The 27,117-nt window shown below is 48.9% G+C and overlaps 1 protein-coding gene across 1 annotated transcript in view; it reads right to left on the bottom strand.

Moving 5' to 3' along the window:
- The window catches only part of POLR1A (RNA polymerase I subunit A), a 75,087-nt gene that overhangs the window by 45,808 nt on the left and 2,162 nt on the right, over nt 1-27,117 (bottom strand). The window contains exons 2-12 of the mRNA XM_059078358.2: nt 24,345-24,549; nt 22,816-22,965; nt 21,073-21,180; nt 19,463-19,548; nt 18,777-18,880; nt 13,720-13,806; nt 12,084-12,189; nt 11,636-11,798; nt 8,868-9,038; nt 8,604-8,726; nt 5,502-5,732 (exon numbers count right to left, since the gene is read on the bottom strand). Of these exons, the coding sequence (XP_058934341.1) occupies nt 5,502-5,732; nt 8,604-8,726; nt 8,868-9,038; nt 11,636-11,798; nt 12,084-12,189; nt 13,720-13,806; nt 18,777-18,880; nt 19,463-19,548; nt 21,073-21,180; nt 22,816-22,965; nt 24,345-24,549 (1,534 nt within the window). The remainder of the gene's footprint in view (nt 1-5,501; nt 5,733-8,603; nt 8,727-8,867; nt 9,039-11,635; nt 11,799-12,083; nt 12,190-13,719; nt 13,807-18,776; nt 18,881-19,462; nt 19,549-21,072; nt 21,181-22,815; nt 22,966-24,344; nt 24,550-27,117) is intronic.

Raw genomic sequence — 27,117 nt, 5'->3', positions numbered from 1 at the left:
TGCTTACTGTGGGGGAAAATACAGACAAACTTAAAGAAGAGAATGAAAACCACAAGTAACTTTACTCCTTAAAGACAACCAACGCTCACGCTTTTTTGTTCCTTACCAATACCAATGTGCCACTGGTCACGTCCTCCTGACAGAACACCTCCTCCCACCATGCTGACTTTAGTATAAGGCCCTTAATCTTATGCTATATTAATTACTGGGCTTCCCAAATGATGAACAGAGATGCCACTTTAAAAAACAAATGCATGGAGAGGGAGGAGATGTGGGAGCATGTGTGTATGTATAACTGATTTAGTTTGTTGTAGAGGGAAAACTAACACACTATTGTAAAACAATTATACTCCAATAAAGATGTTAAAAAAAAAAAAAAAAAAAAAAAACAAATGCATGGGAATTCCCTGGCGGTCCAGTGGCTAGGACTCCATGCTCTCACTGTGGGGGTCTGGGTTCAATCCCTGGTCGGGGAACTAAGACCCCACAAGCCTTGCGGCATGGCCTAAAAATTTTTTTAAATAATAAAATAAAAATTAAAAAACAAATGCATGAGGCAACTGCTACCCCAATCATTCTGCAGGCTGTCCTTAGCAGCCCAGAGGAATTATGGAGACTCAGTGAGGCCTCCCCCCAACCCCAAGTCTCCCCTAAATTGTCCAGCAGATAACCGTTTGGGGGGAAACAAATTACTCCAAGTCTAGTTTCTTCTTATGTTGTCCACCTTATGAAGTTGTATCAGAAAGCTGGCTACAGAAAGAGACTAGAGGTCAACAAGAGACGCTCCCCACCCCCCTCCCCGCATCCCTGTTCGGCTGGGCTGAAAGCGTCCTCCAACTAACTCAGGGAAGCAGGGAGCAAACCCCTCAAATTCTAAAAGGCAGTCCTAAAAGCAGCTAGCGGGGAGGCAGTCTTTCTGCTCCCCGAGGAATTCAAACCCATCCTCCCCCTACCCCCCATGTCCGTGTTTCCAAGGAGACCTGGATTCTGAGGATTCCCATGAGTGGCTGCCTAGGGCACGTCACGGAGCCTGAACTGACTTACAAGGTCTATTTCTTTAGCTTCCCAAGGAAGAAACTGCCGGGAACTGTGGCTTGGGTCCCAAACCCCGGGCTCGCCTCGGATCTGAGTCTCAAAAATTCGAGACATCCTCCAGCGTAAGCAAACCCCACAGCTGGGAAGGCTCGCAGGCCTGGCCAGCAGGCACCAGCCAATCCAAACAGAAGCCCTGGAGCACGGGGTGCTCCCCTCGCCAACCCAAACCTGAGGCCCTTCCTTTCTCTTGTCTCTAAATAAATACCGCAGCGAAAATTAGTGTGCCCCAATGCCCGGGTCAGAGTTCCCAGAGGCAGAGCCGGAGCCAAAGAGCTGCTCCTGGCTGACTGCTGGGCCAGGAAATGAGGCTTGGCTGTCCTGGCCACTTCCTACTCCATTTACAGGGCCCAGGAGAAGGGGCAGAGACTTCACCTCTCCCAGGGGAAATGGCTTCTTCCACTCACCCCTCCCCCTTCTCATCTAACCTGCCGTTTGTCCTTTCCTGGACCTGGGTCTGTCCCTCCCAGTCACGTCACCCGGCCCTTTGGCCCAGGTCCTGATCTATATGGAACACATTAACCAAAACATTACTTTACAAATTACAAATGAACTGTAAATGCACACGTATCTGACGACATATATCAACATTACATATGACATCACTGAGATTTTGGAAACTAAAGATAATCACCTTTAGACCCCAGGTCCCAATATAAGGACCACTTTTGTTTCGTAAGTTCCCTTCCTGTCTTTGCCCCAGGGCCACATCCTCAGGTCAGATGTGGCCCTCACACCTCAGAGCCTCCTGCACCTCGTCCTGGACCCGTCCAGTCCACAGAGGTTTCCCAAGTGCCCCCTACATGCTGGGTGCTGGGGAGAGTGGAGGGCCGAACACCCTGCCCCGTCTTCACGGGGTTTAGGAACTCGAGGTCAGACAGATGGGGGGACCTAGAGTGACAACATAATGCAATGAGGGTGGGGGGGTGAGGTGGGACACATGGGGGGGGATGGACCCCATTCACGTTGTAAAAGTGGCAAACTGCAGGCCACCTATTTTTTTTTTTTTTTTAATTAATTAATTTATTTTTGGCTGCACTGGGTCTTTATTGCTGCACACTGGCTTTCTCTAGTTGTGGAGAGCGGGGGCTACTCTTCGTTGCATGGGCTTCTCTTGTTGCGGGGCACAGGCTCTAGGCACGCGGGCTTCAGTAGTTGTGGCTCACGGGCTCTAGAGTGCAGGCTCAGTAGTTGTGGCGCACGGGCTTAGTTGCTCCGCGGCATGTGGGATCTTCCTGGACCAGGGCTCGAACCCGTGTCCCTTGCACTGGCAGGAGGATTCTTAACCACTGCGCCACCAGGGAAGTCCCAAGCCACCTATTTTTGTAACTAGAGTTTTTTGCAACACGGCCATGCCCATTCACTTTGTACTGCCGTGGCGGCTTTCATGCTACACAGGCGGGGCTGAGCAGCTGTAACAGAGACCGTGTGGCCCGCAAAGCCTAAGATATGTACTAGCTGGCCCTTGGCTGAAAGAGGCTGTGGACCCCTGACCTAGAGGAACGAAGGCTTAGCAGGACGAGCGGGCCACGGCTGGCGAGTGTCGGGGAGGACAGAGTATTCCCGGCAGGGATGGCAAGTTCAAGGCCTGAAGGGGAGAAAGAGGCCCACATCGCTGGGACGCCGAGGTGGGGCTGGGAGGCAAGGCAGGGACAGTGTGCTCGGGATGTGAACTTAGGCTGGGGGACAGGTGACTGGGCCACCCCCACTCAACCTCCCGGCTGCTGAGAACTCATTTCCGTCGCTTCCCACGGGCTGACCTGAGTGTGCCGTGAGGCCAGCCTGCCCTCTGCTAAGCCCAGCCCCAGCCCCACAGACGTAACAAGGCCACGGGAAGGAAGCTCCCCTGCACGTCTGCCCATCCTCACTCCCCAATAATGTCAGAAACCCCCGTATCCTTTTGCTTTTGCTCCAGTCATAGATGAAGCTACTGCTTCGCTGCCTCATCACAAAGGCCCTGAAGCCCAGCTCCCCCCACTTTGTTCAAACGGCTCTCCTGGGTCACACGTGACCTTCATGTGGACAAATCTGCATCTTCCTTCCGTTTCCTCACTCTTCTTAAACTTCATATTTAACTCCACAAACACCTACTAAGTGCCTCTGGGAGATGCAAAGATACTCTGGGGCTGGTCTTGACCGGGAAGAACCCCCCCCACCCCCCCACCGCCACCAGCACAGGTGGGAGACAGATGCTGATACTGGGAGCGAGCCCGGCCGGCCCTCTCTCCCTCGGCGTCCTCCCCTACCTGCCTCCTGCTTCCAGAGGTTTCCACCCTCCCCCGCATTTTCTCTCTGCTGTACTTTGTGCTCAAAGAGTTTAACTCTGATCATTTCTTTTTTTTTTTTGACTGCACCACAGGACTTGCGCGATCTCAGTTACCCGACCAGGGATGGAACACGTGCCCTGCCCCCCCACCCCCGCCCCGCAGTAGAAGCTCGGAGTCTTAACTACTGGGCTGGCAGGGAATTCCTGATAATTTCATTCCTTAACTCTATGCCCCCTAACCTAAGTGCCACATTTCTACCTTTTACGGGAGACTAGCTAGCCCTTAGATTCTCCACCATGACCTCAGTTCAGAAGGACCCAGACACACCTGCTTCCAGGGCACTGGAAACCACGCTTGATTTCTCACCTTCTCTCTTTTACAGCCCTGACACCCAGCCTACAGCCAAGCCCCCCTACTTCAAGGTCCCCTTGAAACATACCCTGCTTTCACCCTCGGTTCCCCTGCAGCCCCCAGACTGGCCCTCAACTGCCTCCTGATGACTCCAAACTCGCCCTGCACGCCCACCCCGCCCACGGCCCTCTTCTCTTCTCCAGCTTCATGTGGGTAAAGTCACCGTCCCCCGTCGCTGTTCCCTCGTGTCCACCACCCCACTCAGCAGTGGTGACACATTTATGGCCTCATTCCCTGGGGGTGCCCCTACCAGGCCATCCACCCCGAGCCAGCAGGATCTCATCCACGGTGCCAGGCAAAGTGCAGCACGGCACCACCTCACCCCACTCTGCTCTCTTCTCTCAATTTTTTTCTCAGAATGTCCTACTGTGAGACTGTTTCACATGCTCGACTTGAGTTAGTATGAAGATTACCAGTGTTTGCCTTGCTTCACCATAAACTATGAAAAACACACCTTGATTTCTCCTGCATCTTTCTCACAGCTCCTAGCAAAACACTAGGCACTTAAAAATGGCAGAATAATCCCGTGAGCCTGAACAGAAACCTCACTTAATGCACGAGAAAAAAACCAAAACAGGTGACTAGATTTGTGTCTGCATGTGCCCCCGGCCACCAAACCAGAAAACGCATGGCCTGTTACTGCTTGACCTCAGGACAGCGGTGAGAATGGACAGGAAGCAAGAGGACAGGCCGTGGTGAAGAGCAGTGGGGACCAATGGTCACAGCGACAAGGCTTCCTCTCCCCCTCTGTCCTCCAACCAAAGTTCCTTCGAGGACCAATGGTCCTCTGTAGAACTCAAACCCACTACAAAGAAGACCTAATCGGCCACTGGGTCCGGATGTGTCACAGGGCAAGAGGCGGTCTAAAAAACGTGCAAGTGGGTGCGGAAGACACACTCAGTCATCCCCTGACTCTGGGCAGTCACCATAAATTAATCCCAAATCTAGTCCATTTCACTCTAGCAACTTCCGCCACTGTTGCCTGGTTAGGCGTTATTTGCTATCCCCCTCCCAGCAGGAATGGTTATTATTTGACACAGACGCAAGTGATTCCACCCAGCCATCTGTCCTCAGCAGACATTGCTAATCCATCATTATACTCTTTCCGGTGAAGGCCAGATAAAGCCTCAGGATCCCTTAACACAGTTCCACAGGCAAGAGCTAGCAGTCCCCCGAAAGTGAAGTATCCGTTGAAACCTGTCAGTTTTCAGTTGCCAGACACAGAATGTTCCCTTCCTTTAGGGCAGTTCTCAAACTTTAGCATGCACAGGAACCCTCTGCAGAACTTATTAGTATACAGATTCCTAGGCTCCACTCGCAGCGAGACTAATTCAGGGGTTGGGGGGAGGGAGAGGGGAAGGAACGAATGTGCATTTCCTGCCAGCTTCAGGGATGCTGCTGCTCTGAGGACCACCCTTGGAGCAGCCCTGTTCAAGGGCGGCAAATCACAATGGAGTTACAATTAAAGAGCGTTTTTCAAGCCCCGACATGTACCCAGAATTGCGCTGCATGCATGGGATGGCCAAGTGAAGTTTTATTCCTGGTTTTCAGGTCCTAGGGAACACCCACGTCTGGGGGCAGCTTCCTCTGGGATGGGGGGAGGGGGGCAGGAACTGCTCTCACAGCACTCCTGCATCTGCACTCACTGAGGCCACAGCCGACAGACAGCCGCAGTCATGGGCAGCCAACAGGAGCTGGCCAGGCCCCCGGCCAAATCTGCCCATTACTCACAATCTTTGTCCCCTGGGGCTTAGGTGCCCCCATGGCTGGCGTCAGGAGCTGTTTGGCCACGGCTTCCCGCTGGGTTAGGTTCGAGGCGCTCAGGGCCGTGCGGCTACCATCCTCATTGATGACCATGGAGGCTCCTGGGTGCACGCTGGGGCCGTTGATGACCGCCTGCCTCAGTTCCTGAACGTTCCAGGGGGTGACTGGCTGTGGGTAGGTCAGCTTTGTGGCAAACACCTGGAAACAAGGGGTGGATGTGAAAATTCGGGGTGGGCAGAAAGGTTACAAGGACCCCCAGATTCGACTCAGCAGGCCGTGTTACTTCTTCCCTGAGATGCAGAGGTGCTCTCTGAGCCATCAGAGTACTTGCCTTCAGCAAGTAAAGCAGCATCCTCCCCGTCTTTTCCACATTCTTTCAGACTCGCTCCCTTAAGGAAAGAGATTGGGTCTCCTTTTCTAGCAGAGTCTACTCGAAGAGAGTAATCGGAGCATTGCAGTTTACACAGTAGAATTTTGTTTAACCCATTTAAAAATTTCACCATTTCCTGGTCTGCCAATACACTCATTTAGTCCCAAAAGACAGAAAATAGCATGGAACGCTAGCTTGAGAGAGACAGCAGATACCAGCCCTCAACTACCATCTTCTCCCGCCAACACTCCCCCCACGCCCCCAGCAGCCATCTCTAATTGATGGGGGCCCATGCCCTGAGCCCAGACATGCCATCCAAATCTCTTTACTTGGCCTGAGATGAAACTGATTTGGTCTCCTGATACATGAGAAAACCCAGTGCTCCATCTGACACACCGGACCTGCACCACACTCCAAGAAAAACAAACTCCCTGGTTTAAGCGAGTTCTGAGCTACTGAATATTAAAACCCTTTGATGCTTCAAAAGGCACGTATAACTACGTGAGCAACTCTGAGTAGTCCCAGGTAAAGGAACTTGCTAAATGCCGGCCAGGTCTCGATGTGAGTGGCTCTGTGTGAGAGGCCCTCCCCGCCCCGTTGCCCACTCCACCCTGCCAATGCACTGACCACTGCCTGACAGAGTGTATATGTACAGACCGTGCCCGACTTAGGATCCTGGGGGCTTTACGATGGTGCAAAAGCAACACGTGTTCAGTAGAAATTGTACTCCCCATTTTTTTTTTTTTTTTTTTTTTGTGGTATGCGGGCCTCACTGTTGTGGCCTCCCCCGTTGCTGAGCACAGGCTCCGGACGCACAGGCCCAGCGGCCATGGCTCACGGGCCCAGCCGCTCCGCGGCATGCGGGATCCTCCCGGACCGGGGCACGAACCCGTGTCCCCTGCATCGGCAGGCGGACTCTCAACCACTGCGCCACCAGGGAAGCCCTGTACTCCCCATTTTGAATTTAGGTCTCTTCCTGGGCTACTGAAATGTTATATGATACTCTCCTGAAGCAGGGAGGGGCAGCAAGCTGCAGCTGGCAGTCGGCCCCGTGATCACGAGGGTAAAGAACCCATACACTCAGAGCCATCCTGTTGTTCACTTTCAGGACAGTATTCAATAACTTAACAAGAGATATTCAACACTTCATTATAAAATTGGCTTTTCATTAGATGATTTTGCCCAACTGTAGGCTAACATAAGCGTTCCGAGCACATTTAAGGTAGGTTAGACCTAAGCTATGCTGTTCAGTAGGCTAGGTCCGTTAAATGCATTTTCGACCTACGGCATTTTCAACTTACGATGGGTTTACAGGGATATAACCCCATCACAAGTCGAGGGAGACTTATACTTGTGTATCTGTTGATGCGTCTCCACTGCTGGAACATAAGCCTCATAGGGGACACGCTAAGTCTGTCTGGTTCCCTGCTGGGTCTCTAGCTTACTTCCCAGACTTCGCCTCCTCTGCTTCTGTTTACACCTGTCCACAATGCAGGATGGGAAGGGCGTGCCACAAGGGACCAAGAGGCAGTTCACACACCCTGCTCCTCGCGGCTATCCTGCGAGTAATACCCCAGGCCACCATGGCCCTGAGGCTTGGGGCAGGCTGGAGACAGGCAGAGGGGAAATTCAGAGTCCCCCCATTACCAAATGAGCCCAGATCCAAGAAAGAGAGGACCTTTGAAGGTGGAAGGAGGAGGAACACTAAAGGTCTCTCCCACAGCCGGGGACCCTGGAGGCACCACGAGGCCAGAGCCAAAAGGGGCAGCCCCTGCCCTCTGTCCAAAGAGAGCAACGAACAGGTCTCCTCCCGGGGCCTCAGACTCAGGAACTTCCCAGTGCTTTTCCCTGCCACCCAACCCAGCTTCCAGATGCAAAGACCCCTGGTTCCCAGGAGGCCACGGGCACTGGACTGGGCGTCCTCTGACTCTTGTCCCCTCCCACAAGAGCCCTTACCCAGGAAGCCCACGTGTACCCGAGGGAGGAGGCGGCAGCAGGCGGGAGGCCATCGGAACACTTGAGCTCTGCTCTCTGCTCCTCACCAGTCCTCCCCGCAGAGCAGCAGGGCGACTGTGCACAAGATGAGCCTCTCCACGGAGGGAATTAAACCATCTTCTAGCGCTGACCTCAAGGCCCATTCAGGGGGAAGCCGATTAAGGGGCCGCTGCTAACGAGCACCACAGCTTGACGTGGTGGCGGGGGGGGGGGGGGCGTTGAGAAAAGGAGGCTGGCTCCTCGAGGAAACACTAATGGGTGGCTGGGGCAAACCACCTACCCCTGCAGGTCCGGGAGGACGGGCGAAGGCTGCTCTCTGGGGCTCCTCCACGGCCTGACTCCTGATGCCGGCAAGTACACGGGATGGAGACACCACCACCCCCGCCCCCCCCCGCTTCCCTCCTCCTCATCTCTGTCAGGCGTTCAATCTCACTAGGAAGGCTTAAAGATTAGGCCAAGACAGGCAGGAAGAAGCCAGGCGGGAGGGATGTGCACCCTGCTGTCTGCTCCCTGGTGGCCCGGGAGGTGGGTCTTCCTTGTGGGTAGAGGGTATTTGGAGACCTGGCAGGGAGTGAGAGCAACGCTACCCCACGGCCTCAGGGTCCCCTCCGAACAGCTCGTCCCCACGCAAGCCACTGCAGTCGGCCACATGCCTTCTCCCCAGCCCTCCTCGCCACTCCCAACCGCCACCTAACAGCACACACCATGGGAATTCCAATTTCATTGGTGTCGATGTACATGTCCGGGCAGATGACTGAGCGGGCCGCATAGTCTACTCGCTTTCCCATCATGTGCTTCCGGAATAAACCATCCTTCTTCTCCAGGATCTTTATGGGGAAAAGAGTCCACAGAAAGCATTAAAAAAAAAAAAAAAAAATCAAGTATGTTTATCATTTTCTTCCTTCAAGACAAACCTGTTTATTATTTAACCCCTTTGGCTAGCAACGGGGATCCAACTCGCTGCTCACCTGTCTAATGCCAGGGTACTTTTCCATCATTAATTTGTCCATCTCGCTGTCAAACACAATATTGACGTGGCTCTGAAGGCGAATCCAAATGTTGTAAAGTTTGTCTGTGAGGGACTGGCCTGGAAGTAGACTCAAAAACGACTGGTCCACAGCAATCGAAGGCTCTCTTTCCTGGCCAAGACACAACCAAGAGAGCAGGCGTGATGGCAGAACCTCAAAAAGGCCAGGCCCGGTTCCATCTTTCTTTCTTACTAGAGCTCTGACGAATGATGAGCTCTGGAGCCTGCCTTTATGTCTTTTGAACTTGACGGATCAGCGGCAAAAGTGCTCCTAAATCTCTTGTCCGTACGCATCAACAAAACATCAGCCCCACGACCTATTTACCAGCCCTTCTCTTTCTGGGAGTAAAATGAACTCAAATTTCTAAGAAGTCTCCCTCCTTTCCTTTTAAATTGACACACAATTATTATCTCACAGTTTCTGAGAGTCAGGAATCTGGGCACAGCTTAACTGGGTTCTCTGCTTCAGTCTTCCCCAGGCCACAATAAAGGAGTCGGCCAGGGCTAGGGTCTCACCTGAAGGTTCAACTGGGGGAGGACCCACTTCGAAGCTGACAGGGCTGTTGGCAGGATTCAGTTCCTTGAGGACTACTGGGCCAAGGGCCTCAGTTTCTAGTTGGTTGTTGGCCAGAAGCCACCTTCAATTATTTGCTGCACGGGCTTCTCCAACACGGTAGCTTATTCCCTCAAAGTGTGCAAGCCAAGAAGGTAATGGATGTGTCTGCTAGCAGCAGCTGAAGTCCCTTAGTATCTAATTCTTAAGGCAACCCTAGAAATTCTTCCCGTATCAATACTCTTCTTATGTAGCTCTGTTACCCTGTGAGATAACTGATTCTCATATGGAGTTTCAGCTTTATTTATGGTTTTGGAAAAACTTCATCCAAAGCACTCATAAAAATGCAGATGAAGTAATTTCTTAAAAGGAAAAATGTTTATGATTTCTTATGATTTCTTTTATGAAATCTTATGATTTCCTGTGCCATCAATTAAGATGAAGGCTATGTCAAGTTACTGGCTGATCTCCAGGCCTCACTGCAATATTTAACCAGTCCTTTCAATATTTCTGTCCCTGGCTCTGCCTCTTTCACTTCTCCCACACCTGCCCAGGTGACAGGCCTTAAGGCAGTAAGCTGCCCTAGAGCACCACCTACTGACACTGTCTGGTCTCATGGGGCTGGGTACGACCCAGGAGAGAGACATACAGTCCTTTGGCCCAGTGTGGGTCAGATGAGAGAAGAAAGCTGCCAGCACTGAGAGGAGGGAAAGCAGAGGGTGGGAGAAGACCCAGTAAACGAGAATGTCTTGGAACCCATTAGTGATAAAGTGGGCTTGTCCTCAATCCTGAGGAATAGAAGGGGTCTTCTCAGTTACAGAGAGGACAGGTATACTCTCTGTTCTGGCAGAAGGAACCTCACAGGGAGAGATGGTCACCTACATGATGACAGAGGCCCTGTCAGACTAACTCACTTCTTATGGCATCACCTGACTCAGGGCCATGTGACTACTTGTGAAATGAGTGAGACCCTGTCTCACTTGTATATTCTCTGTGCCTGGAGCGGCGCCAGCCCACCCACACAAGGCATTCACGATTCGTGAGAGGGCCGCCATGGGGATGGGGTGTTGGGAGCAAGCGTGGGAAGAAAAACACACCCTATTAATCAGATGGAAAGAGGGCACTGTGACTTCAGGTAGCAAGGACCTCAGGAATCAGAGAGGATACCGTTCATTTCTGCAGAGATTTAGCTTTTTCTCTTGGACAAAAGGCTGCCCTAGTTTCAAGGGATATCAACGTAAAATCCTTAGCCCTGGTCACTGGAGCCGGCTGGATATCCTAAGGCCTTCCCTCTGAAACTCAACTAGGACCTGCAGATGGCAGATTTCTCTAATACTGGGGATTTTTAAAAGCACATTTGCCCCAGCAGATCAGAAAACTTAAGCAAAACCAAAGAAACCCCAAGCAGAAAGGCCGAGTAACCCAGAGCATGGGTGTCTGGGACAGACAGTGGCGCCACCTGGTGACAGGCCTGTCCCAGCAGGGGAAGGGAGCCTGGAAGCCCTGACTATCTACTCAAGGCCGAGACAGTCCTCCCTACTTACATCCAGAGAGCATCTTAGAGCTGGGAAGGATGTCAGTGATCTCAGCAAACTTCCTGAGTGCCTGACTCATCTTTATACCCACCGAGGAGGACCTGGCCCACTGAAGGGGCTCGGGAAATGTCTGCTGAAACAGGAAAACTGAATTCAGCTCCACCATTTACTGGAGAGGAAGCTGAGGCCCCAAATCTGACAGTCCTATTCTGGGAAATTCCTACAAATGACAACACTGCCTTCCTGACCCCAATGCTGGAGACCTTCCTGAGCCAAAACCGGAGCTGGGTGGCATGGGCTCTGGTACCATAACCCAGGAGGGACATTCTTCGAGCTGAGGGCAGCAGACCGGTCTTTCTAGAGCTGCCAGGGAGAGCAGGTGGCCCAGAACACATGCATTTTATAGTGGAGACAAGACTAAGAAGTTAAAGCAACTCAACCACGGTCACCCCGGGCGTGATCGCTGGGGCCACGCTCAGAACCACGCTTTCCCCCAGACCTTGCCTGGTCCTCCCAAACCCACGGCTCACACACAGCTGTACAGAACTGCTAACAGGCATCTCCCAGGACCCAGAGCATAGGGAGTCAGAACTATGACACCAGCTCCAAGGCGGCCCTGACCTCATTTGCGGCGGGTGCTGCCACCTCACTTGGCAGCTCCTGTTCTTGGGCCATCAGGGCCAGAAGCTTTCGGATCAGAACCACATCCTTCATGACAGCCTGCAGGTTCACCGTCTGGCCGTTGGTGAACATCTGGTCCCCGAGGCGGCTGACAGGGCGATACCTGCAGGAGGACGCGTGGCATCAGTGGGTGCTCAGCATGAAGGGCGTGTTCCTCAGCCTCTCACCCACCCCTACTTCACCCCCACACTCAGAAAGAAACCCACATTCTTCCTGCACTCAGGAAGAATGCAAAGGAAAAGCGCTCCTACCACCTGCCACCTGGGAGTGGAACAGATGCGCTACTTCTCAGTGCCCTTGACCCTTCCATCATCCTCTCCCAGAGGTCATTATTCAATTGTTCCAGAAACCTTTGTCAGGTGAAATAAAGCCAATGAAAGGGCATTACCTTGAGGGCGGCACCACCAAGAAATCCAGAAAGAACATACTGGGATTGAATCTGGACTCCATGCCAACATCTTCCAGTCCCAAAAAAAGGTAATTCAGAAAGAATCCTGTGTTTGAAATAAACCAAAAGGATCATTTAAATCTATATGTAAGAGCATAGAAGGATGACCACGGAAATTTTACTGAGTGGAAAAAAACAACAACAACCCAGAATGTAAGACAATAAGCAGAGTAAGATCACGTTTGTCTTTATAAAAACTAATGAGCAAAAAAACAGTCTCTGGGTGCTGTGAGCCTACACACAGGGGAGATGATGGGTTTAAAGACGGGTGCTACAGGGATAACAGAGATTAGTCCAGGGGCTGAGACGGGCAAGGATGGGAAACAAAAACTTTTTCACGTGCTTCTGGTTACGTTCCTGGATCATGAGACTCACACGCCCGCGTGCACACACACAGTTATTACTTTGGTTATTTATAAGAAAATGTTTTTGAAATAAACGAACAAAAATCAAATCAGAAAACAGCTAGTCTTCTTAAGATGGGTGGGAAGGGGGGGGTAGGTCCAAGAGGTAGGGGATATACGTACACATATAGCTGTTTCAATTCATTGTGCAGCAGAAACTAACACAACATTGTAAAGCAACTATACCCCAATTAAAAAAAAAATAACAACAACAACAAAAGGAAACAAAATTAAAAACCCTCCACGTAGATGCTACCAAGATCGTCTATGGATCAAAGCTGTGTTTCAAGCGTCTGGTAACCCGAAAAGCTACAGAGAGAATGAACAAAACATGTCAGGGCCAACAACACTCATACTAACTTGAGTGCTATTTTTTTTCTGACATCACTTATCCCTTTAGCAAGATTTTCTTTCTTTTTTTTTTTTTTTTTTTCAGTACGCGGGCCTCTCACTGTTGTGGCCTCTCCCGTTGCAGAGCACAGGCTCCGGACGCGCAGGCTCAACAGCCATGGCTCACGGGCCCAGCCGCTCCGCGGCATGTGGGATCTTCCCGGACCGGGGCACAAACCCGTGTCCCCTGCATCGGCAGGCGGATTCTCAACCACTGCGCCACCAGGGAAGCCCAAGATTTTCATTTTTAAGTGCTTGTCATTACACAGCAGTTACATTCAGTGTTCCAGAACACACTCTCAGAGGGTGGGTGATATGTGGGCTTTTCTTATAAACTCAAAGACTAATGGAAGACTTTCCTATTTGTAGGGAATTAAAATGTATGAGAATCCTAATTTAATACAAAACAGAGTTCATTTTTTGATTCACAGAAGGAATTCCCATAGAAACCTTAAGAAAACAAAAAACCCGACTTTTATTCATGGGCATTTAAAATAAAGTGAGTTACACCAAACCTTCGAGACATATGTCAAACTGTACTAAACGATGCCCACCTGCAGCTGTCATTTAATGACCAGGCTCAGTTACAGTAACTGTCAAGTTCATGCCTTCCCCACACTATAAGGCATCAACAACAATGTACCCTGAAGCCTGCCCCAAATCTACTGTTCGATTTCAGGAGAGCTCTACAAGAATCACAATTGTGAAAACATAAAAATAAAAAGGCAAGGTAAATTGAGTCTAGGAAAGCAAAGGGCAAATTCTTTAGGCTGGTACAGAACCTTCATTCTTCCAAAGAGCCGTGAGATGTTCTTGAGCGCTGGTGGGTGTCAAGTATCCTCGTTTTCCCAACTGAGCTTCCTCAATTCCTAGAGCCGAAGAGGGGGATCAGAGCACGGTAAGTTAATTACAGGCACTCCCTCCTTAATGGGATTTATCAATTCTTTTCCCCACCCTGCCAAGCCTGCAATCTGACCACAAAAATCAATCTCTAGGACAGCATATTCTCTGCTCTGAATTTTTTCCCCCTTAATCTAATTTCTAAAGTAATGAAAACCATATAACTAGTGTACGAAATCTAAAAAAGTAGAGCCAAAGGGGAAAAAAAAAAATCATCCACCATTTCATGTTAACACTATTACCACTTTTATATATTCTTTTCTGGTCCTTTGGCTTATATGGTTTTAGATCATTATAATCTCAGGTGTGGATTTATTTTGTACTACTTTGCTCATTTAGTGCCACCTTGTGAGCATTTCTGCATGTTGCCCTATAGCTTTTGTCTCACCATCATTTTTTTTTTTTTTTTTAATCCAGACTGAAACCTAGTCCTTTATCTCTATTTTGTCTATTTTCCCAAGAGATGTCACTGTTCCAGAAAATAACTTAAATATTCTTGGAGTGGAGGTAGTCTCTCTCTTCCTAGTGGGATGTCTTCTTGGCTCCTTTCCCAAACTTGGCATTGAGACCCAGACCCCAAGAACACAAGCACAGTGCCCACCCACTGCATGGGGCTGATGGGGTTGGTGAAGAGGATAACGGAGGCCAAAATGGTGAAGAACTTTCGAGCTGTGGTGATCATGGAGCAGGTCAGGGGACCAAAATACGCAACTGTCATGAAGATGAAGCTCTGGCCCAGGGCACTAGACAGGCCAATCACCATCATTTTTAATGGCTGTGTGATATCCCTCTGAGAGGATGTTTTCCTGAGTGACTGAACCACACTGTAATAGTTGGATATCTGAGTTGATCCCAATCTTTTTACTATTATAAGTTACACTGTGATTAATAGCTTTATGCACATGGCTTTTACCAGAAAGTTTCACAGCAGAATTATGGATAAATGAGGATGAACACTTTTATGGGTAAACGTATATTCAATTTCTTCTTACAAATATCTTGCTGGTGTGTAAGAAGTAGTTTGATTTTGGTTTCTCAGATTAAGCAAGATCACTCTGGGATAATGTTTATCAGCTATACCCAGAGTAAGACAGAAAAATCACACTTGGGGCTGCCATTCAGGTGTGGCCCCAAGCACTGAGATGATTAACAAAGAGAAGTAAGTAATGTGACAGTCTAGGTTCAAAGCCATCAACTTCTTTTGGAATACATTCACTGAAATTAAATATTGCTTGGGAATTCCCTGGAGGTCCAGTGGTTAGGACTCCCTGCACTCTCACTGAGGGCCCAGGTTCGATCCCTGGTCAGGGAACTAAGATCCCACAACCTGCACGGGGTGCCCCCCCAAATTTTTTTAAATTGCTCAGTATTCTTTTTTTATGCACTTATCAGCGCAGGAACTGTGTCTTGTCTGTGTTCCTAACACCGAACAGTATCTAGGACCCAGCAGATACTAAATTTTCACTGGCTTGAATACACATGTTCAAAATATCATAAGATAATCTATATTTTAAAAACCCTACTCTTCTGCTTTTTTCCACATTTGTAAAACCCAGCTTCATTCCACCTCCAATTCTCTAGTTGGTTTCTTTACTAACTGCAGAAGACACGTCACTGAAAGTTTTTACAGAAGTCTGTAACTTGGCTAACAATTAATAGATGTACCATAATTTAATTACTCTCTATTAACAGGCACCGAAGTCATTTCCAATTTTAAATGACTTAATACTGTGGGCATGCCTAATTCTTAGGATAAAATCATTAAAGTGGAATTGCTAGGTCAAGAGTTTACACGTCTAAGATTTTGATTCCTATAAAAGCAAAACATTTCAACCAATTAATGCAGTTGAAGGAAGTGTGGGGAATGCAATGAACAGAGGCTCTGACCTCCAGGGATAAAGCACAGAGTTAGAAAGCTACATGCGTTCAGTGGGGAGAAAAGACCCCATCAACCTAAAGAACCACTTTGCGGACACTTCTGGAAAGAACCCCTCTCTTACTAAACGGGCTTGATGAGCTGAGGAAGATGAGCTGCATCTGGCAGTGCTCTCCAGCTCCTGACCCAGAGCTGCCAGTGCAGGAAGTGACCCCACCAAAGTTTAGTCACAGACTAAAGCAGATTGGGGTTGTTCACTCACTGGGTTTGAGTCAGAAGAGACCTGTGGGATGCCACCTCCTCCCATGGACCGCACCCTTCCTAACGGGACACTTTTGCAGCCTGCAGAAAATGAAATCTGCCTCGATGGGACCTGAGAACGGTCCTCATGTGTGTTTCGTTTAGCTCTAAGAGCTGCCGTGTCAAAAACCAATGTCGAGGGCTTCCCTGGTGGCGCAGTGGTTGAGAGGCCGCCCGCCGATGCAGGGGACACGGGTTCGTGCCCCGGTCCGGGAAGATCCCACATGCCGCGGAGCAGCTGGGCCCGTGAGCCATGGCCGCTGAGCCTGCGCGTCCGGAGCCTGTGCTCCGCAACGGGAGAGGCCACAACAGTGAGAGGCCCGCGTACCACAAAAACAAAAAACCAAAAAAACAAAAAAAAACAAATGCCGGGAAGTCAAATAACTTGGGGAAGACTAGATCACAGTGGGTGGAGTATCTCGGCTTTAAGAATTCTCATTTGAAAATGCTATCATCTTGGGGCTTGAGGAACACTCTGGAGTGAACGTGAATTTCACAAGCTTACGGTGCCCCTCATGGGATCGCCAGTAGTACATGGGGATCATTGAGGCACAGGCCTCACTGCAGGGCCCCCTTCGATACGGGGATCGTGGCCAGATCCTTGCTCCTAATGCTCACCTGCCTCCACATCACCTCTCCCTGGAGTTGCTGACCTGCGTCACCCACAGCCTCCCCCAAGAGCAGAGGCCACAAGGTCAGGTCTCCACTTTGGCACTGGACTCGGCCAGAGGCCGGGTCCTGGGCACGAGGCTGAGTGCCCAACAGGTAAATGTCTGTGTGCTAAATACTAAAAACCCAACCCCCAAACTATCAAGACTACGGCTGACTTGTTTCTAATGCACAGAATTTTGGGTGGCACCATCATATTCTCATAGCTGCAGTGAAGATTACTTCAAAGAATGGATTTGACAAAGGCTACCTAACTTTTAGATATTTGCCCCAAAGAAATAGTTATCCTCTAGATTTCTGACCATCTTTGTTCTCAATCTATGAACATTTTCTAAGATGCCCTAAGGGCTAGAGCAGCAGTTTCCAACCTTAAAAATTATTTTAAGGGCTATATATAGTGTAGAAAAATCCACCCTTGTGGTTGTTTATGGTTAACCATTAAACAGGCTTTCTAAATGCACTGTGGCATACTGGATTGGATCCTGGAACATAAAAAGGGCATTGCTGGATAAACTGGTACAATTCAAATGAAGTCTGTAGTTCAGTTAATAGTGTACCAATGTTAATTTCTTGGTTTTGACAAATGCACCATGGTCATCTAAGATGTTACGTTAGGGCAAACTGAGTAAAGAGTACACAGTAACTCTCTGTACCATGTCTGCAACCCTTCTATACGTCTAAAATTAGTCTAAAGTAGAAGGTTTATTTAAAAAGTAATAATAAACACGTTTGCTATTGCTATGGTCTCAATGTCTGTATTCCCTCAAGTTTCATGTGTTGAAATCCTAACCCCCCAAATGGTGATGTGTCAGGAGGTTGGACCTTTGGGAGGTGATTAGGTCATGAAGGTGGAATTCTCGTGACTGGGACTGGTGCCCTTATGAAAAGACCCCAACAGAGCTCCCTTGCCTCTTTCCACCATGTGAGGTTACAGGGAGTAGTTGGCTGTCATTGAGGAAGTGGGCCCTCACCAGACACCGAATGTGCCAGCACAGCAACCCTGGACTACCCAGCCTCCAGAACTGTGAGAAATAAATGTCTGTTGTTTATAAACACCACTTGGTTTATGGCACTTTTGTAACAGCGGCCCAAACGGGTAAGGCAGCTACTTACTCCAGGCCTTGCCATAGTCCTCAATGCAAAAGCCAGTTTATGCAACTCCAGGAAGAGAACTTATTTCCTTGCCTATTCTGTGTTCTTGAACTCTGGAATAAGGTTTAGAAACAATATGCTACAGACTTTTGCACGTGAAATTTCCCCAACTCTGGGCAAGAAGTGCCGTCGCTGCCACTATATAGAGTTGGAAAACCAAGGCCCAAGAAGTGACCTTCTCTAAGCCCCTCAGAATAAGCAGCAGAGTGAGGTGTCCATCACAGGTGATGCTTTTCCCGTCCTGGCACACTGACTGTATAACAAAGAACAAACGGTCAACATCTACAGAGCCCATAAGACATGGCAGGCACTGGTCTCAGTACTTCAAATGGAACACCTTCTTCAATCGTCACTTCAAAAGAAAAAACAAAAAGCCATCTTTAAACAAACTTACAATTACAAAAATGAAAAAGCAGGAGTACCATGTCTCTCAAGTTTCTTCCCAGGTACCCCCAAGGGCAGAGCAGAGCTACTCCAGGGATCTGAGAGGACAGTCACGGCGGGCTGCAGGAGGCGCTAACGTTCTCTGGCTGCTCACAGCTTTTCTTTAAAATTCACCTACATTTTACTTCAAACTAAACCCACATTTGTTTGACAACAAAATGGTGTGAAGTATTTGCCAGGTAGATTTCTTAACTTCTTCCTCAAAAGCCTTTCGGAAAACCAACCACCCGTGGCAAGAGGTGCGTCACTCAGCCTCTGCGAGGAGGCGCCTCGCCCCGCAGCCCAGCCGCCAGTTCTGCGCGAGAGGCCGGGGCTGGGAGCTCACCAGGATGCCCACTGGCCCTGAGAGCCTGGACGCCTACCATCCGCTGGCCCACCACAAATGTGCAGCGGAGAGACATGCGGTGAGGAGGACCAAGGATCCCCAAGGCTCGGGACACGTCTGAGGGCCACACACGAAAGACGTGCCGAGGGCCTCCCGGGGCCCGGCCTGCTCACCCTGGGGCTCAGTGTCCTTCTGGTCAGCTCTCCTGTGCACCACGGCCGGGTATGTGATCGTCAGTTTGCTGTTGTGCTCCTTTCGGACAACTGACCGCCCGGTTCTAGACGTGAGGACGGTTTTGAGGAAGAGAAAAAAAACGAAACAATGTGAAATCTAAGATACGACACAAACGAACGTATCTATGAAACAGAAGCAGACTCACAGATACAGAGAACAAGGCTTGTGGTTGCCAAGGGGGATGGCAGGTGGGGGAGGGAAGGGTTGGGAGTTTGGGATGAGCACATGCAAACTATTATAGATAGGATGGGTCAACAGCACAGGGAACTATATTCAATAACCTGTGATAAACCATAATGGAAGAAATACGAAAAGGAATAAACCATGATGGAAGAAATACGAAAAGGAATAAACCATGATGGAAGAAATACGAAAAGGAATAAACCATGATGGAAGAAATACGAAAAGGAATAAACCATAATGGAAGAAATACGAAAAGGAATAAACCATGATGGAAGAAATACGAAAAGGAATAAACCATGATGGAAGAAATACGAAAAGGAATATATATATATATATATGTATAACTGAATCACTTTGCTGTTAAAGCAGAAGTTAATACAACATTGTAAATCAACTATACTCTAATAAAATTTAAAAAAACAACAGAGGGGCAGGTACTCACTTGCAGTGGGGACACCGTTTAGCAGTCATATGTGCCTTCCAGAAGAAAGCAATGAGTTTGCTCCTGCTCTCACAGACATTTTTTACCTATTAAAAAAAAGGCAAGGAAACTCAGAGTGCCATTCTGAAGACAACCCAGTAGGTATTCATTTTCTGGTTTTCACCTTTTGTTGAAAAACCAGAGGAAGCCACCCCTTTCTTAAAATTTCCCACAGAACCCTAATACAGCCAAATGCTACCAGTCACTGAGTGACTTCTTTCCTTAAGTTTCCTCATTCATAATATGGGAATGAGAATAATAACCACCTTACCAAGCTGTTACTAAGATGAAGACATCATGAATGCAGTGGGGGGGCTTGGAATACAGCAAGGATCAATAAATGCTACTTTAATTTAAAACAAACCTGGACTTCCCTGGTGACACAGTGGTTGGGAATCTACCTGCCAGTGCACGGGACACAGGTTCGAGCCCTGGTCCGGGAGGATCCCACATGCCGTGGAGCAACTAAGCCCGTGCGCCACAACTACTGAGCCTGTGCTCTAGAGCCCACGGGCCACGACTGCTGAAGCCCACATGCCTGGAGCCCGTGCTCCGCAGCAGGAGAAACCACCGCAATGAGAAGCCCGTGCACCGCAACAAAGAGTGGCCCTCACTCGCCGCAACTGGAGGGGGCCCACGCGCAGCAACGAAGACCCAACACAGCCAAAAATAAAAAATAAATTAATTAAAAATAAATAAATAAATAAAACAAACCTCTCTGGGGACTTCCGTGGTGGTCCAGTGCCTAAGGTTCTGTGCTCCCAATGCAGGGGTCAGGGATCTAGATCCCACATGCCGCGACTAAGAGTTTGCATGCCACAACTAAAACTCCGCGTGCCGCAACTAAAGATCCTGCATGCCACAACTAAAGATCCCACGTGCCGCAACTAAGACATGGCACAGCCAAATAAATATTTTTTTAAAAAAGAAAGAAACCTCTCTGGATGCAGCTGCTGCCTCCCCTGAACGGACCTCAAAGTTCCGAGGGAAGGCACATCCACCGTTAAGCTACACTAGTGGTTCTGAACTGGCTGCAAATGAGATCCACCAGGGGGGCTTTTGTACCCTCCCCTGGGGCCCTACCCTAGAACAATTAAATCAGAATCTCTGGTGTGAAACTTGGGCATGAGGTGAATCAGATCTCAAGATTAGCCCTGCAGGTTGATTACCTAGACCACTCATTCCCTGAACAAATTAACACCTACACAGGTGCGATGGCGGGGACAGGGAGGCAGCAGTCATTTAGCAGTGTGGGAAGGAGAAAGAAGAACAGGGCGTGGGCCTTATTCTCCAAGTGAGACCGTAAGCCAGAGCATAAGCCTCACTGGATGCTGTACCCAAGCCACTAATTTCACCTAACCTTCTCCACAGTCCTGCAGGCAGGCATTCAAGATGAGGACCCGGTGGCTCAGGGGCGGTTATGTAACTTACAAGGTCAGAGGCCTCACGAGAGACAGAGCTCGGATTCAAACTTTGGGAAGCTAAAGGATACGCAAAAGACAGTGCGGAGGCCAACTGTGATAATTCTGCTAAAAACCGAGTGTTTGGGAAACAGGGAGAGGATAACTCACACGTGCGCCGTGGGACCCCAGGAGGTTGTTCTGTAGGATTTTGGTTGTGTATCGTTCTAACTCCTCCTGAATTTCGAAGGCAGTTGGATCAGCATTTTCTTCCAGAAACTGGAAAACAAAGAAAAAAACTGTATGATCGAAGTAAAGCGAGTGTATCATGAGCAGCACCAAGGGGGCGGCCTCTCCAAGGATGGGAGAGTTTCGTTTGAGGGGAGAGAGTTTGACCACACTGCTGTTAAAACATTTAAATAAAAATTTAGACTATTCTGCTTCCAGTAGTGGTCGGCTAGATTATGCAGACCAAACCGAAAAGCGAAAAGAACCAAGACGGGATAAAATATCTTAAAAAATGTAAAGCTCCAAAGAACCGACAGGACAGTGAGGGATAACCAAGGCCAAACTGAAGGGAAAATGGGAATCCAGGTCAAAGAGCACAGGGGCTGGGCTTCCCTGGTGGCGCAGTGGTTGAGAATCCGCCTGCCGATGCAGGAGACACGGGTTCGTGCCCCGGTCCGGGAAGATCCCACGTGCCGCGGAGCAACTGAGCCCGTGAGCCATGGCCGCTGAGCCTGCGCGTCCGGAGCCTGTGCTCCGCAACGGGAGAGGCCACAACAGTGAGAGGCCCGCATACCGCAAAAAAAAAAAAAAAAAAAAAAAAAAAAAAGAGCACAGGGGCCGTGGCTGCTCTGAGGCAGGGATGCCGCACTGCACAGCTCTGCGGCAACCCTCAGGGTAGTTATGTCCCTCCGGGGAAGATGCTGACAGACCTGTGATGCTCCCTGGAGCTGCACAACACGTTAGCCTGGCCTTGGAAACATTCTACAACCCCCAAATTTTGAACTTTTCATTCTGAAGGTCTTAAATGATAAAGCGGAGAGAAATGAAAGCTTAGAGTTAGTGCAAGGACAGGAATCCCACAGGATATCTTCCTGCCATATTGCACCCCACAAACACAGGAGGCTGGGCACCCTAAGGGCTATGTCTTTGGGAGCTAGACCAGCCCTGGAACAGAACCACCCGGCTTCCCATAGCCTGCAGTGCAGCCCAGCCTTGAACATGGACGACGATGGTCCCAGGCCACCAAGCATATGGCAAAAGCAGTAAGAACCCTCTCTGGAGGAAGGCAGCCAGCATCCCAGACCTCAAATTATTCCTACAAAGAATGTGCTAAGTACAATAACCAACTGTCAAAAATAAGCACACGAGGATAAAGAGAGGGAGTTCCTGGAGACAAGGACAAGATCTTCCTAAAAAAAATTATTTATTTATTTATTTATGGCTGTATAGGGTCTTCACTGCCGTGCGCGGGCTTTCTCTAGTTGCGGCAAGCGGGGGCTACACTTCACTGCGGTGCATGGCCTTCTCATTGTGGTGGCTTCTCTTGTTGCGGAGCAAAGTCTCTAAGCACGCAGACTTCAGTAGTTGTGGCTTGCAGGCTCTAGAGTGCAGGCTCAGTAGTTGTGGCGCACGGGCTTACTTGCTCTGCGGCATGTGGGATCTTCCCGGACCAGGGCTTGAACCCGTGTCTCCTGCATTGGCAGGCGGGTTCTTAACCACTGTGCTACCAGGGAAGTCCTTTAATTATTCTTATGGCTTCATGTTTTCACACCTAGCTATTTGTACCCAGTCACAAGACTTAAAGCTCAAGCATTCTGGTGACTATTCTTAGGGGCCACACACAAATAGCTCTTGTACCCACCACTCTGGCTTGTCTGATCACCATGACAGCCACTACCTACTTACCCTGTACAGCATTCTCTCCAGCTCATACACTGCTTGTAGGGCCCCGACTTCCAGAACTTTCAGCTGGCAGAGCAGCAGGTGAACCACAGCCCGGGGGCAAGTCAGCATGTGACAGTTTAAACAGGAACCCCGGAGCAGCAGGTAGAGTTTCTGAAGAGAGGGAAAAAAAGAGACAGGATATTAGAAAGTGACATAGCAGTCAAAGTGATTTTCAACGTAATACATACTTCTGATTTTTGTTTTTATGTTGTCAGTTTATTCCTTTAAGAATTCCACTTCACCCCATGTACCGGGAAAGCCCTTCTTCACCTTAAGAACTCGATAGGGCTTCCCTGGTGGTGCAGTGATTGAGAGTCCGCCTACCAATGCAGGGAACACGGGTTCGTGCCCCGGTCCGGGAAGATCCCACATGCCGCAGAGCGGCTGGGCCCGTGAGCCATGGCCGCTGAGCCTGTGCTCCGCAACGGGAGAGGCCACAACAGTGAGAGGCCCGCGTACCGCAAAAAAAAAACAAACTCGATAAATATTCCTCTATATTTTCTCTTATGGTTTCATTTTAATCCATTAACACTAGAAATTTACTTTGGGTCTGAGGTCGGGAACTACCTTTATTTTATTTAAATACTAAATTTAGTACTCATTTAAATACTGAACACATTATTTTTTTTTAATATTTATTTATTCAGGTTACACCAGGTCTTAGTTGCGGCAGGTGGGATCTTCACTGCTTCATGTTTAGTTGCAGCAGGCAGGGTCTTTAGTTGCAGCATGTGGGATCTAGTTCCTTGATCAGGGTTCAAACAGGGGCCCCCTGCATTGGGACTGCGGAGTCTTACCCACTGGACCACCAGGGAAGTCCTAACTATTGAAAACTTTTAATTAGAATGTTTCATTTAAAACAATGTTTCAAATGTTTAGTATTTAACTAAGACAATCCTCTTCCCCTAATACGATTAACAGACAAAAATCATGTCCATGTACACTATCATCTGTGTTGCTTAAAACAAACCCCGGAGGCTGGGTTAACTAATGTAAGAAGCCGAAAGTGTTCAAGTAGGACTGAACAGTAACTTCATTCTCAGCTCAGTGCTGGGCCTTCTGGAGCTCTGCTCTTCCTGCCACTAAGCAAGAGTCTACAAATCCACCTGAAGGGCTCAGGGAGGCCTGGAGAATTCCAAAGTCCTCTATTGCCAGGGAAGCCCCACCCACATTTCTAAAAGACATAAAGCCCTTAGAACAAAAGGTCTAGGGATGGATCTGAACGCTTTCCCCTCTGTGTAAACAGAATCCAGCTGTGGCTCTTCTCAATGGGAATCAAACTGAAGTTCCTTTAGGTAGGGCTAGAGGCCAAGTTGAATGTACTGAATTTCACTCCTCAAGGTTTTAAATCGCCAAGTAAACAGCACTTTCACTCAACGTGTCAGGAGCTGACCTCCTGAGACACCTGCCCTGGGGAGAGGGGTGGCACTCACAAATCCCACCCACGCCCTGAGACCCACGAGGCCAGGGTGGCCCAGGCCAGAACATACCTCAAAGAGGAGAGGGTTGTACACAGTGAGCGGGAGCTCGATGTGGCCCAGGTGCCCGGAGCAGTTGCTGAAGTCCTGCACGCAGGTGGAACACACCTCTTTGGAGTCTGCGGGGCCCAGAGCTAGATCGTACAGGCCGTTCACCGACGGGTTCCCCAGGCTATCTAGGTACCGAGGGTTTGTAATGGACTTAACGCTTAATTTCCTAGGGAGATAAAAAAGACCAGGTGAGACAAGGTTACCCAACTTCTAGGACATTTCGTCTTCGGCACTTACAAAGGGGTGGTTTCATGTCTGTGTCTTCAGACGTGCAGACGGCTCCAGAGGGCAGACTCGGTGTCTGCCTTGCTCCCCACTGCAGCTCAGCACTCAGCCCAGAGCCTGCACTCAACAGGTGCTCAATGAATCTGTGCTGAACGAAGAGCAGTGAGTGGTAACATCTTTAAAACCCAGATTTAGTGCAAATCTTGAGCTAACCGAACACACCGGCCGACTTTATACAAAGCAGTACCGACTTACACGCCAACGTGTCATAAGCAGCATTTAGTCTGACTTGAATCCTCTGAGATGGGCATCACTATATGCGTTCTTCAGAGGAGGAAACAGGCTCAGAGTGGTTAGTGATTTAATTCAGGTGACAAAGCCCAGAATGGTGGGGGTGTGGTGAGATATGGACCAGACCTAACCCCAAACCCAGAGTTCAAGAAAGGGAATAATCCCAGTATGTAGGAATAGTGAATTGAGAAAAGTTAAACATGAATATGCAAACCTTTGAGAAGTATAACCTGCTTTACTAAAGGTTTCATTGCAGTATTTTATGTTTGGTTGAAAGCGGGCTCCCATAGGACACCTAACTACTTTTACCAAAATTACGTTCATGCCAAGTTTGCTTTTAAACTTTCTTTTTTTGTAAATTAGAAAGTAAAGATAATGAAATCCAAATCTCACAATGTAGAGAAAACTGCTAATAGACTTCTTTCTACGTATACATTTTTAAAAACTGTAACTGGGATCATTTGCTATTTCTAGCATTGCCTCTGTCATTTTCATTGAGCATTAAGTGTTTTCAGGTCACTAAAAATTCTTTGGGAAGATTCTGTAATTAAGAATCACCAGGGGGCTTCCCTGGTGGCGCAGTGGTTGAGAATCCGCCTGCCGATGCAGGGGACACGGGTTTGTGCCCCGGTCCGGGAAGATCCCACATGCCGCAGAGCGGCTGGGCCCGTGAGCCAAGGCTGCTGAGCCTGCGCGTCCGGAGCCTGTGCTCCGCAACGGGAGAGGCCACAACAGTGAGGCCCGCATACCACAAAAAAAAAAAAAAAGAATCACCAGGGACTTCCCTGGTAGCACAGTGGTTAAGAATCCGCCTGCCGATGCAGGGCACACTGATTCAAGCCTTGGTCCGGGAAGATCCCACATGCCGCGGAGCAACTAAGCCCGTGCGCCACAACTACTGAGCCTGCGCTCTAGAGCCCGTGAGCCACAACTACTGAGTCCGCGTGCCACAACTACTGAAGCCCACGCGCCTAGAGCCCATGCTCTGCAACGAGAAGCCCCCGCAATGAGAAGCCTGCACACCTCAACGAAGAGTAGCCCCCGCTCACCGCAACTACAGAAAGCCCACATGCAGCAATGAATGCCCAACGCAGCCCAAAATAAATAAAAATTTTTTTAAAATAATTTTAAAAAAAGAAAAAAGAATTACCAGGGACTTCCCTGGTAGCACAGTGGTTAAGAATCCACCTGCTAATGCAGGGGACACGGGTTCGAGCCCTGGTCCGGGAAGATCCCACATGCCGCGGAGCAACTAAGCCCGTGTGCCACAACTACTGAGCCTGCACTCTTGAGCCCATGAGCCACAACTACTGAAGCCCGAGCGCCTACAGCCCGAGCTCTGCAGCAAGAGAAGCCACCGCAATGAGAAGCCTGCACACCGCAACGAAGACCCAACGCAGCCAAAAATAAATTAAAAAATAATAACCAAATCTTTCATTATACGTCAATTAATATAATTCATTTAGTCAAACTCCACTATAAGTAAGCTCATGCCAACTATCTGCATAAAGATTTTTGCATAGCATAATTCAAACTTTTAACTATTTCCTAAAAATATAATTAGTTCCTTGGTGAAGGGAAATCCTTGAATCAAAGGGGGCAAACTGTTTTGTTTTGTTTTGTGGCCTCCCGCGAGGCTTGCAGGATCTTAGTTCCCTGACCAGGAATTGAACCCAGGGCCCCTGCAGTGGAAGCTTGGAGTCCTAACCACTGGAATGCCAGGGAAGTCCCAGGGTGAACTGTTTTGAAGCTCTTGATATATTCTGCCATCTTGCATTCCAGAAAAGATGGGCTAACAGTAAGTAGATTGTCTGTCTGTCCTCACCAGCACTGAGTCTTAGCACTTAAAAACTTTCCAAATTTAAGGTGAAAAAATGCTACCCACTGTGACGTTAAATTTTTTTTAACAGAAATTAGGATATATCTTTTCTTTAAATTGTTTAAAAATTGTTATTGGAGTATAGTTGCTTTACAATGTTGCATTACTTTCTGCTGTACAGCAAAGCGACTCAGCATCCCACCCACCTGCTTCCCTGTCACATTAATTCATCTTTTTATTATGTTTTGTTTTAAAGGCCAAGTAAAGGTCCTTTACTTAATTAAAAAAATAATAAGGCCCTGAGGTGGATGTGTGACTTTGGTGCTCCGGGAACAGCAAGGAGGCCAGGGTGAGTACAGAGGTAAGTTCAGAGAAGTAGCAGGGGCCAGAATGACCTTT

Source organism: Kogia breviceps, chromosome 11, assembly GCF_026419965.1.
Source record: "Kogia breviceps isolate mKogBre1 chromosome 11, mKogBre1 haplotype 1, whole genome shotgun sequence".
NCBI lineage: Eukaryota > Metazoa > Chordata > Mammalia > Artiodactyla > Physeteridae > Kogia > Kogia breviceps.
Note: the sequence above shows the minus strand (reverse complement) of the source record. Positions and strands in the feature narration are given on the sequence as shown.